At 42.5% G+C, this 12,614-nt stretch overlaps 1 protein-coding gene across 16 annotated transcripts in view; it reads right to left on the bottom strand.

Moving 5' to 3' along the window:
- The window catches only part of MYCBP2 (MYC binding protein 2), a 212,074-nt gene extending 199,919 nt beyond the window's left edge, over positions 1-12,155 (bottom strand). For 14 of the 16 annotated variants that reach the window (XM_062566861.1, XM_062566863.1, XM_062566864.1 and 11 more), the window contains exon 1: positions 11,855-12,155. In XM_062566861.1, coding sequence (XP_062422845.1) covers positions 11,855-12,141 — 287 coding nt within the window. In that variant the 5' untranslated portion in view covers positions 12,142-12,155. The remainder of the gene's footprint in view (positions 1-11,854) is intronic. The other 2 variants (XM_062566875.1, XM_062566876.1) reach the window with 2 other exon arrangements.
- Positions 12,156-12,614: the final 459 nt, after the last annotated feature.

Raw genomic sequence — 12,614 nt, 5'->3', positions numbered from 1 at the left:
CATTCTAACAGTCTGCCCTCCAAACCATTGCCAGCCACTGTATCATCATCTTTGAATTATTTAATAAACATTCTGATGTGAAAATTTATCCCTGCAAATATAGAAGGAAAATTTAGAACCTAAACAGCATATCTACAAATAGAAAAAACATTAAAATCCTGCCACCTAAATCCTGTAAACCAGGGTAAGGAATATCAACTGCAATCCAATTAAGACAGGCTTAAGAGAAAACAGAGGCAGACAAGTAGGATGGGCTAAATTAGTCTTTTAAGGAGTCTGACGAGAAAAATGTTAAGAAAAAGTGAAAACTAAAGGAGACAGATGGATTTGAGAGAACAGTGGGTGGGGAAGAATAAGGAGCTAACCAGAAGCTACAGCTAGTTAAGACATCAAAGATAAATCTCGAATACTGGGGTAAGACTAATAATCACATTACTATGGCCTAGAACTCTTCCCCACATGCTCCAATTTAGAAAAAGTAGAAGGCCATCTGACTGTCTACCACTTGGGACTTTGATGTGCTGCTGTCTCTGCACTGAAATTGCATATCTTTATGTTGGACTTCTCGGTTTATAACCCAGAGCTATCTTTCAAGTTTATGTCATCTGTCTGAATTGTTGTTATTACTATTACAAACTTTAAGAAAATATTTTCTATTTTTAATCTTCATAATTAAAATTTTGGAGACTTAACAGAGAATGGGGTTATTCAGATTCCTGGAACATCCTTTCTAAATTTCTCCAGTATGGTCTGAAATCTAAATACTGCGGGTGCTATAAAAGAAATTAAAACCAGCTACACAAGTGAAATGGATTTGACTTGCATTTAACTATGACAGAAGTGCAGAACAGTGTTTGGCAAGCTCCCTTTTGTAAGTGCAAATGCTTATACAAGATATTTTTATACTGTACTAAAAAAAAAAAAAAAAAAACAAAGAGAAGATGCAAGAAGGTATTCCTACAACGTATTCTCTACCCAAAGAGAACGACCTCTCAATATAAACAATAGAAGTTGTAGGTTTGTCTTTGTAATTATCTTTTTCATTTATTAGCTGCAACACTATCTAAGTAGTTAAATCTTTAAGATCACATGCCCAAAGGAAATACTCTACTTCAAGCTTTTTTGCACAAAATAGATATATTTCTCTCACCCTTCACAGAGATTTTCAAACACAGCAAAAATGACAGTATCAGCACCTTTTGGCCACTTTCCCATCTAAATGCAACCACCAAAACCAAATAAAAAGCATATAAAGCAACCTTAAAATTCTCCTGATACAATTCTATGAAAGGCTCAACTTGGAAAGGTAAGATACTCCATGAAATTTAGGAAGAACTATATTTATTATAAGAAAGCAGTTTGGCAATGGTTAATGACAATACAGCATCCTTAAGCAGAGTGATTACTATCACAAGTAAACGGAGTAATCCTACTTTGTCTTCACTGAACAGCACAAGACAATCACCTAGTACATACAACTTAAATAAAAATTGTTGCCAATGGCAAACACTATAACCTATATTGTAAAAATAACATGAAATAAAGAATTGACTGACGAAAAATGGAATAAAGACTTTACTACTTTGAGAACACCCAAGCATAATGAAAACATACAAGCATATTTGTTAGAAAGAAGTATTTTGGCCAATGGGAGAAAGGCAAAAGCATGTAAGAGGCAAGTTGTGAGGAAGAACACAGATAATTCATGGTGAAATAATCAGAGACAAGAGGTTATAAAAATAAAAACAGGAGAATAAGGTCTTTATTTAAGAACAAGCTGATCTCAAATCAGTAATGAGAATGAGTGACTGCAGATCTGTATAAGGACTATCCTTGGATTAAAGACTCAGCAATAGTAAAGATGAGTGGTATTATCAACTGCAGCAAGGACACTGGAGAAGGGAAATAAAGAGTTCAGGGTTTGACCCTGTTAAGGTTAACACTCTTAGCTTGACATTTCTGCAGACTGATGGAGGGCAGAACCAAAACGGTCTAAGTACTATGGCACTGTAGCTCAACTTAGAGAAGAGGATTTCCATTATTTGCATTTGCAAAACAAACAAAATAGTAAACCAAACCTCTACTGAAAATATAAAACTACTAACAGGCTTATTCTTTCTTACTTTTTCTTACTTTCCCCTTCGTTTAACTGCTGTTTATGCATTTTAGGGGAGGGGGAGGGAATTTTACAGGTTCAAAAAACCTCACCTTAGACAATTAGGTTTGGAAACAAGAGTCAAGGATTCTATGTACCTCTCCTGGCTTTGCAAGGAATTAAGTTGCCTTAAAAAAGTTCTGGACAGAAAAAATTTATTCTTAGTTTAAAAGAGACATATATGGAACTTTATATCCAAAAGTGAACTGAAAAAAAAAGATTTTATCTCAGTATACTAATTTTTAAAATTTTTCCTTTTAATTCTAAATAAGTTGAATCACAGTATTTTCTATTAAAGAATTAAATGCCTTCAATAATTTCCTAAGTTCAAACAAGTTAAAAATCATGTAATGGGACTTAGGCTAAAACCAAAGAAAAGAAAAGAGCAGGCAGGCATATAAAACTCAATCATGCAATTTTTGGCATCATAAACGCAAGAAAAGAATTCAAAAAACTTCGACCTAATCTTTTATGTAAGAAAGACGATACAAGCAACTAAGACCTCTTCCAGAAAATCTTAAAAGTTGCCAAGATTTTTCTAGAATACATGTGTGAGATAGTCTCCATACGCATATAAAGCCACATGTAACATAAAGCCCACTTGTAAATCCTAACCTGGTCTTCCTTGCACCTAATTCAAATGAGAGGGACAGCTGCCTCTAGTAAGCACCAAGAGCAGCACTGAGTTCACCATATAGCACAGCAGCCACAACAACTTTCACTGACACATCTCAAAAAGAGGCTGTGACACCAATTTTAATGCATTCATCCAGTGGCATAAAGTACTTGCCATGAAAATAGTAGAGTAGACAATGAATCTAGACCTTGAGGAAATTAAAACTAGATTCCTACTTTAGAGAAACTCAGTTCATTAATTTTGGAAAGGGCCTTCTCTCCACCTTCTCTTGAACTCACGTGTCTATATGGGCAAAAGTCCTAGGCTGGAGAGAAAAAAAAAACAAAAAACAAAAAATAAGGAATGGCACTAATGTAAGCACAGAGTGTCAGAGTTACCTAGGGACAGGAAAAATGAATTATGGCATCTCTTTTCTAAGCTGCAAAACAGGTACAGATTTGGAGTAATTAAATTAGTAACAAAAGAAAGCAGAAAAGGAAAACCTCTACAGTTTTCTTAGCCTGAAGTATTTATAGATACGCCACACGCAAAGAAAGAAGCATCTTTCAGTTATGACAACAATTCCAATTGTGTGATTAAGACCATCAACACACTCACATGTCTGCAGTGATGTAGTGAGCCACATACTATCTACTATTAAGTGAGTGCTTCTAAGAAAAAAAATCAAGTGTATTGCCTGTAAACATGAATAAACCACATACATTAACAAAGTTACTTATAGCACAGTTAGCCCATCTTCCTGCTGTGACAATTTCTAGAATGGTCCTTTGGAACGGAGGAAAGGTAGGCATTAGATGCCCATAAAGGTTACTTAGCAAAAGGATACTTACAACATAGAAGCTTTATTAAATTGAAACACTACTATTTCAACCAGCATCTCAGTTTGGGTCACTTTTATGTCAAGTCAGTAGGAAAAAGATAGAAATGCAGTAATGCAATTAAGAGGATGCAAGGGATCAAGTGCCTAAAGTTAACACAGGAAACGGAAAAAAGTTTGCAAAAAGTGCTTCAGTATGGAAGACTATATTAGTAATATCTCATAGATATTCTTTATAAAGACAAGTACTCTAAGCTGCAAATTTGATAAAACATATTTAGAGTCATATGCCAACAAAAGAATTTACTAAGTATCTTGCAAATATTATGGGAAAATAAAATGGTTAACATAATAGAAGCTCAAACTCAGTGTCAAGCTTTTAGAAAGCAGAAAGCCCATTTCTGCATTCATTATAGCTAGCAGTGGGGGATGGTTAACTTAAAGTGCTCCAGCAACATCTGACTATAGTATAACTTTAACTGCCTGTATTTGCCACCTAACAGATTATCAGCAAGCCAGAGCAGTTAATGTAATTGAAACTGAAATGTTAACTGCCATTTCCTCTGTCAAAAAGAACAAACTTTTAAAAAATAAAACTTGAAGATGTACACAAATGGTCTCAGATCAAGGAGGTGGAAGAATCTCCCAGGATCATGTAGCTTAGAAAGTCTGAAAGTTACTGAAAATAGCATATTGGACTTGACACTAAAACTATCAACAGAACTTATGTATTTTAAAAAACTTTCAGTAAAGTCCAATTTCAATTAAGCAAAATAACTGACTATTCCTTGAATTGCCAGCTGTGACCCATCTTGAAATAAATTAGAAAAAAAACAGTCACAGGTTAAAATATTAAGGAAACAGTAAACCACAATGTTGCAACTCTCAATATGCCAGTTTCTCTCCTTCTGCCCCACTTAGAAATTGTGAGGGTTTTTTTTTATGTTTGTATATTAAAATTCCAAGTTCTTGTGAATTTCAGCAGAATAGTCAGGCAACATGTGTTCATTTAAAGTTGAAAAAAGGAAATATTGTTATCTACAGAGAAAACAAAATTCATGTAAAGTGAGCTCATACAGAGCTAATATAATGCTAACACTTGAGCCAGATGTGTTACCATGGCCAAAACTTTGACATTGTACAGATACTAATGCCCCACAATCACAGTTATAAAAGTATCCCTGTCAGTAAACCCAAACCTAAAATTTCTAAAGGATAAACCATCTAAAAGTTTAGGACACATTAAATGCAGTATTTCAGAGCATGCTGAGCCGGCAAAATCCTTAAAGGTGGCAACAGTATCAAGAGATTGACAAACATCAAGGATTAATCTAGCAACAGAGGAAAATGATGTAAGTGCACATCTATGCTTGAAAAGTATCTACACAAATGCCAAAGTTGAAACTTAAAGAGCCAGTAAGGACAGTAAAAAAAGATTCTGCAATATACCACCATCATTACTGATTGTGCTAGAAAGGTATTTCCAGAGGGAACTACCAAATGAACACTAAAAAAAGGCTTAATCAACAATAATCAAGATATCATAGCAAAATGGCCAGGGTACCAATATATATTATTCACTAACAAACTGACATGATCTGCACCCAATCGTTTCCTTCTGCACAAGTAATCATTCAGAAACTTAATAAAGTTTGAACACAGTAGCTGCTGATACTTGACCTACAACCACACCATCCTAGCTAAAAAGATCAATTTGACAGCTCTTGTCGAGCTTCTGTTCAATTCCAGCCATAGCTTACAGTCGAACTTGTGACTGAAAGGCAAAAGCTTCATATATAAGTAAACAACAAACAAAAAGTCACAAAATATCATTCCATCATATGTACTAATTTCTTCCCAGACTGCACACTATTCTTCTAAATAATAAGAAATAGAAGAACGCATGACTACACAAGATGACAACGTGCCTTTCAGCATCACTAGGCTTGTAATGAGATTTCCACCTCTGTTTCTGAAAGGAATTCATCTCCAGCAACCAATCAAACCTGAAAGCTCTCCTCATATTTTGTAATTCCTCAAAATACAAAAAAATCATAGAATCAGTAAGGTTGGAAGGGACCTCTGGAGATTATCTAGTCCAACCCCCTCTCTGAATGGCAGCACAGAGTCTCTGGTGTGTCAGCCACTCCTCCCAGCTTGTATCATCCGCAAACTTGCTGAGGAGGCACTCTGTCCCTTCATCCAGGACACAGATGATTAGTTGAACAAGACTAGACCCAGGACTGAGCCCTGGGGAACTCCACCAACCACAGGCCTCCAACTGGACTCCACACCACTGATGATGACCCTCTGAGCTCTGCCTTTCAGCCAGTTCTCAATCCACTTCACTGTCCACTCGTCTAACCCACACTTCCTGAGCTTCTCTAGGAGGATGTGATGGGAGACAGCTGAAGTCAAGGCAGACAACGTCCACTGCTCTCCCCTCATCTCCTCAGCCAGTCATGCCATCATAGAAGGCTATCAGGTTGGTTAAGCAGGATTTGCCCTTGGTGAATCCATACTGGCTGCTCCTGATCACCTTCTCTTCCTCCATATGCCTGGAGATGACATCCAGAATGAGCTGTTCCATCACCTGTCCAGGGATGGAGGTGAGGCTGACCGGCCCATAGTTGTCTGGGTCCTCTTTCTTACTCTTTTTGAAGACTGAAGTGACATTGGCTTTCTTTCGGTTCTCAGGCACCTCTCCAGTTCTCCAGGACCTTTCAAAGATGATGGAGAGAGGCCTGGCAACATCTGCCAGCTCCCTCATTACCCGTGGGTGCATCCATCCCATCAGGGCCCATGGATTTGTGGATGTCAAGCTTGCCTAGAAGGTCTCAAATCCTAAACCTATGCCTCAAGCACTTTCATGATGAGAACTCAGACTGTCCTTTCAAACACATTGAAAGATTTTAGTCCATTTGCCAGTGTTCTCCATCCTACATTTTCTTATCACCTTGACTTATTAATAAATTTGTAATAAGTCCGTTTACTTGCTTCTTTCCAACTTCTATTATAATTGTTTTCCATGCTAACAATGCATGGATACAAACCCTTTCGGACTTACAGTATTTTAAATTAAACACTTTGGAAAAAAAAATGGTAATTAACTCAAATGCATAGGTTTACTTCTTATTTAATCCCTATTAACCCATAGCACAGTAAATGATAAACACTATTATATTCCAATTAAAAAGCCTATAGCAGACAGCAGACACCTTTACTGAACATAGGTTAGCTTAAAGCAAGACTCAACAGCGCATCAATTGTCCAAAATTTACTTTTAAACGTATTCATAGACCACACTTCAACTTTTTTTGGTTAAACAATGTTTATAAAACATTAGAATTAAAAAAAATGGCAACAAGTCTTATTTTAGGAAAATAAAAAGAGAAAATATAGCACACAATACTTCACAAGAAGCATCAATATCTCATTTCATTAGTCTTTATGTATAACCTTCCGTTTTTCAAATAAAAGCTTCCAAACTTTCTGGATTTCTTTAAAATGAAATATAATCAAATCTCAAGCCAAAAAGAGCTAATAGCTTTGTAAAGGCTTTAGATCTTAAGAAATTAAGGCTTTCTGCTATACCAACAACAAAACTGGCATAAATTTCCCACATCTAAACATACTAAATGTCGTTTCTACATTTTTTTTTTAATCTTGGCAGTGCAAAATTACTTCAGTAGCCCTTCTCCAATGAAACTCTCAAGAAAAATAAAATTCCAGGGACAAATCAGAACTGCATTTTTCAAAGGGAAGATTTAGGGTCAATTTGGAAATGCATAACACTAAATTAGTGGTCAGTTTGCTCCAAGGGATACATAATTTACCACTAAGAGTGCAGATGAGCTGGCCTACTTTCAAAAGTTTCTTTTATCATCAAGTACAAAGAAGCTGGCCGCTTCTTCTTCAGCCAAAATGGTTGGGGAAAAAAAAAAAACAAGTAGAAGGTCAACAGCAGAAATCCTACATTCCAGTCATCACTGGAATTTTCCCTGATCTCAAGGCAAGTCACTTCACAATTTCGGATTTGTTTTTTCCCAGAAAACAGATAGAAGCTTTTTCTTACATGAAGAATTTAAATTAAAAGAGGCAATTCTAATAAATAAGGGATGGGCAAAATGCTAACCCAGCAAAATCATTAATATTTTTTAAATAGTAACCATTTTAAGTAATTCATAGCTTACTTCCAGTGAACTTCATGTAAAGAACAAATTAAGACTCTGAAGACCACAGCAGGATGACATTACCTTTAGTGACAGATTGGAAGTGAAAATAATGTTCATTGCCTGTTTTATCCACTCAACACCAGGCACAGGAGAAAGATAATACTTCAGTAACATGAAGTTCTACTTGCTCTCTAAACAGGCTCATACTTCCTACTAGCGTTTTACAGACCTTCATGGCTACAGTAGCTATTATGCAACAGCCATTTTCATTTATTTCAGTAGGCACAAAACAGAGATTATAAATTAAGTATACTCAAATTAGATTTATCTTTCAAACCACTCTTGACTTGACAAGTATGTTTTCCACAGATAATAGTACTATATTCTTAAAGTTGTCAGATGACCAAAAATGGTTATACATTACAAGACCACATACTGTTTTCTGCTTTCCTTTCACAAAAATATTAAGCTGACAGTAGCGACAGAAAAAGCAGCTTCTGTCATCCCCCCTGTCTTTGCTTGAATTCCTGTGCAACCTCTCCCCTCATGCTGTCACAAGCACTGGTAAAATTGCAAGGTGAGGTAGATTGGGGAATTAATCTGGATTAAAACAAACCATTTTTTGATGAGTTAATTTTATCCCAGAGTAGGTCTCTAATCTGGTACTGCAAGAGGCTACATACACAATCAGATCACCATGGCAGGGGGAACAAGCACGGACATGGAACTGTTTCTTTTGGACACAAAAGTGTTCATGACATCATGGCCTGTACCATGTAAGGAATGCAAAGCACTTAGCTCTGCTTCAAAACCAAAGACTGCATCTCATTCAACACGTGATATTCATTACTTTCAAATAAACATCCTGCAAAAGTGAAATTAATCTTACATGTGGTCCTAAGTAATCTCTACAATGTTTAATTTTCCTTGTCTATTCATGGGCATTTTGATACTGTTTTCTAGTTCTTCATAAAAATTAAGGTCAGGTTTCCGATAAAATGCTTGCTGAAGCGTTGGTCATGTCACTGTAAGAGTGGAATGTTACTTTGCATGCTTGAAGCAAAAAATCTGTGTCAACATACTACAAGCTAGTTACACTATCATTCCTCAAAAAAAGTTTTCTCTGAACACATGAAGAATTTTATTAGTTAGTTTTTAGGCTGCTTCAAGGTATTTTTCGCATCGCAAACACTGTTAACAAGAGCTTTAGAGGCCCCAATTTTCCACATGGATAAAAATCAAATCAAGACACACGTTATAATAGTATCAGTCAGATTAATTGAAGATTGTGCACATTATCTACTGTGACAACTAGATGTAGTCACAAATTATTCTAAAGCATCTCTAAAGAGAAAGTATGTTTGGAATTTTTACTGGCATTTTGACCATTTCTGTTTAAGACTATCAGGTAGCTGAAATCTCTAATACCTCAGTGGAATGTTTTGACACAGGTTTGGAGAAAGAGTGGATATCATAAGCAGTACTTCGTCTGTGATAAGTAAGGTACAATAGATATTGGATCAAGAGACATTGGACAACAACATGATTATTAACTACTACTCCTTTCAAAAGAAGTTCTACAGTCCAGATTGGCTGTATTCACTAATATAAACTAGCTGTTCTTTACGCGCTATAATCTATTTTCCCTCTGTAGAGAATCCTGGCTTCTTTGATCTGCTCTAAGATGACACAATATAGCCAAGACATGACCAAATCTAGCCTTCAAACATGAAGATATATAGTAATTTTGAATTTCAGTTTCTTTAATTGACATTCTCATAAAAATGTTTCAGTAAGAAACAGATACAAGAAGAATGCAATCTATGCTGTCTTGAAGTTAAAAGTGTTTTCAGAATGTCAATTAAAAGAAACATCAAGATTCACACACACTGAAAGCTAGTATTTTCTACAATAGTAAGTATAAAAGATACAAGTTAAATTATCCTAAAACCAAAAAACACTGAGAATACAAATTCAAACCTACATCTTTTTTAAAAAAAAATAGACAGTAAAATTTAGATAAATGTCCAAATACCTCGGAACAACCACATGGTTGATTAAAACTTAAGTTACTTTTCATTTACTATTTGCATTACCAGGATTAAATGATAAAGAACTCAAAGTCGAGAAAGAGCACTTAAAAGAAAAAGCATGAGCAGTGCACTATGGATTAATTAGATTAAGCAAACTCTTACACGTCCTGAATCAAAGAAATTTCATTTCCCTATCCCATACTTTGAATAGGGTCAAGTAACTGCTAAGATGCCAGATGCCAGTGTTTTAACAGTCCACAATTCCTGCCCTTGTGAAAAGCAAAAAGGGAAAGTTACTTTCTTCTTCTAGGTTCTTACATTATTTTACTCCCTCACGCATCCTTTTTGTGGAGGAAATAACCCGTGCTGTTCAAATCACACTGGAGAGAGAAAGAAAAAGAAACTGCAAACACCTAGTGCTTTACAACTATTTGCAAACTTCAAACAACGACTTAATAGTCTTACTGCGAGTTCGCCACCCACATCACAGCTTAATAGGAGTGAAAGATGCAAATACGGGAACGCGCTCTTTTCACGTCATCCACACCCTCCAGAGGAAAACAACAGGGAGCACCAGGGCACCACGTCTCGGGAGACGGGCCCAAAGCGGCTCAAGGCGGCACCACCCGCGCCCCCTCCCACACACACACAAAGCAGCCGCTGCGACAGGGCTCCCGCTGCGAGCCCCTCACCCCGCCATGCGCGCGGCCGGCAGGCCCCCTCCCGCGCCGACCCCCGCCACGCCGGCGGCGGCGGCCGCCCGGGCCCGCGAGCACCGCCTCGGGGGAGGCGCGGCCCGCGCCGCGGGGTAACGGCCTGCCGCGCAGCGCGCGCGCGCGCGCAACGGCTGCCGCCTCGGCTGCGCGCGCGGGGGGAAGGGAGGGCAGGGGAAGGGCGCGCCCGCCCCGCCCAGCCGCACGTGCCGGGAGCCCTTTATCGCCTCCGCCCGCCGCGCCACCGCCGTCGCCCTGCGGCAGCCTCCTCCCATCCCCTCCGGCGGCGGTACCGCTGCTCCCCCCCCCCCCCCCCACCAGCCTCCTAGCTGGGGCTGCGCTGGGAGCGCCAGCGTGTCACGGCCGCGCGCGCCCACGCTGGGGGGAGGGCAGTGAGGCGCCGCCGATGAAAAGCGCCCGCGGGGCCGGGGGGTGGGGGGCAGGTCCGGCTGCGGCCCGAGGATGGAGGGGCGTGAAAACGGGCAGCTTGCCTGTGAGAAAGGCAGTCCCGAGGTGCACCATGTGCCTGGGGTCCGGGGAAGGCACACCCTCCCCCCCGGGTGGGACGCGGCCTCTCTCCAGACACAGGGCAGCGCGAGGTGCAGGCTGGAGGGTACTCAGGCTGCCTACAAGGTGGCAGAGGAAGAGATCAGCACAAGGAATAAGGCGAGGTGGCTAGGGGCTGACATAAGGCAAAACAGACGACCCCGCTAGTAGGACATGCGGCGGCTGTGCAAAGGAGGCAGCAGAATGCCTCAACAGAAAATACAAGAATAAGACCTAGCATGCCAGACCCTGACAGGAGTGACACTCGAGGCCTGTCCGAAGGGCTAGTTGTTTACCCAGGTTTCAATCTGGAAACTATGAGGAAATGAATTCGGTGGCCTTCGGTGGCCGCAGAAGGATGGGAGGAGCGGAGTTTACACGGTTATCTTTCACGAAAAGGGCGTGATCTAGCCCCAAGTCTCTGCGGTGGGGGAGGGGACGCCAGCACAGGTAACTGCTTCACTGACCTCAGGGGGGTGGCAGCGCCATCTGCACGCTACTGCCGGCCAAACTAGTGGCAGGGCCTCGGTGGCACCCGGACAGCAGCGGGGTTACAACACATGCCCCCCTTCCACCCTGCGGCTACCCGGCACAGACCGCAGGGGCAGCGGCGCTGCCTCACGGCGAGGCGGAGGAGGACAAGGAAGGGCAGAGGCCGGGGGAGGCACCGGGGCGGGGGGGAGAGGAGGGGGGGGGGGGCAAAGGCCTCTCCCTGCCCGCGGTGGGAACGACCGCGGCAGCATCTGTCTCGCCCGTGTGGGAGATCGGCGCACGTTACCTGCCCGGATGACTCCCCAGCTCCCGGTCGCTCAGCGCCGCCGTGTATATCTTCCGGTATCTGTCGGCCAGGGCCTTCCCCGAAAGCAGCAGCTGGTAGCGGCCCCGGCAGCCCAGCGACGGGGGCGCCAGGGCTCCGGGCAGGGCTCCAAGCCCGCCGGCACAGCCCTCGTCAGGCCCCATGGGCCCCGCCGCACCAGAGCCACTGGAGAAGAAGAAGAAGCCGCCCTCGGCCCCGGTGCAGGCGGCGACGGCGGCTCCCGCAGAGGCGGCGGCTGCGGCGCTCATCCCCCTCCCCGCCCGCCCCCTGGTGGCTGCGCTGCCTCCCGGCGAGGCGCGGACGCAAGGCGGCTCCCGCTGCCTTCACCGCCGCGGCCCAGCCATGGAGAGGCCGCAAAAGCCGCCGCCGCCCCTGAGGCTGCGCATCCACCCGGGCCGGAGCCGGGGGGACGGGAACACCCCTCCTTTCCCCGCAGCGCCGGCTCGGGGCCCCGGCTGCCCGCCCGCCCTGGGCGCACAGCCGGCCGCGGCTCCCTCCCGCCGGCGGGCGCGCCGAGCACCGGGCCGGACCGCGCGTCGGCGGGCCGGGGAAGCGGGGGGGAGGGAATAGGGGAGGGCGGCCCGGCCGCTCGCTTCCTCCTCCCGCTGCAGGGGGCGGAGGCCGGCGGCTGCCGCTTCCCCTCCGGAGTTTCTCCTCAGCGCCGCCGCCCCGCCTCCCGCCGTGTGCCAGGCGGGGCGCCGGGCGCATGCGCCGCGCGACG

The sequence above is a fragment of the Rhea pennata genome, chromosome 1 (assembly GCF_028389875.1).
Source record: "Rhea pennata isolate bPtePen1 chromosome 1, bPtePen1.pri, whole genome shotgun sequence".
In the NCBI taxonomy this organism is placed as follows: domain Eukaryota; kingdom Metazoa; phylum Chordata; class Aves; order Rheiformes; family Rheidae; genus Rhea; species Rhea pennata.
The sequence above is the reverse complement of the archived record's forward strand: the minus strand, read 5'-3'. Positions and strand labels throughout refer to the sequence as shown.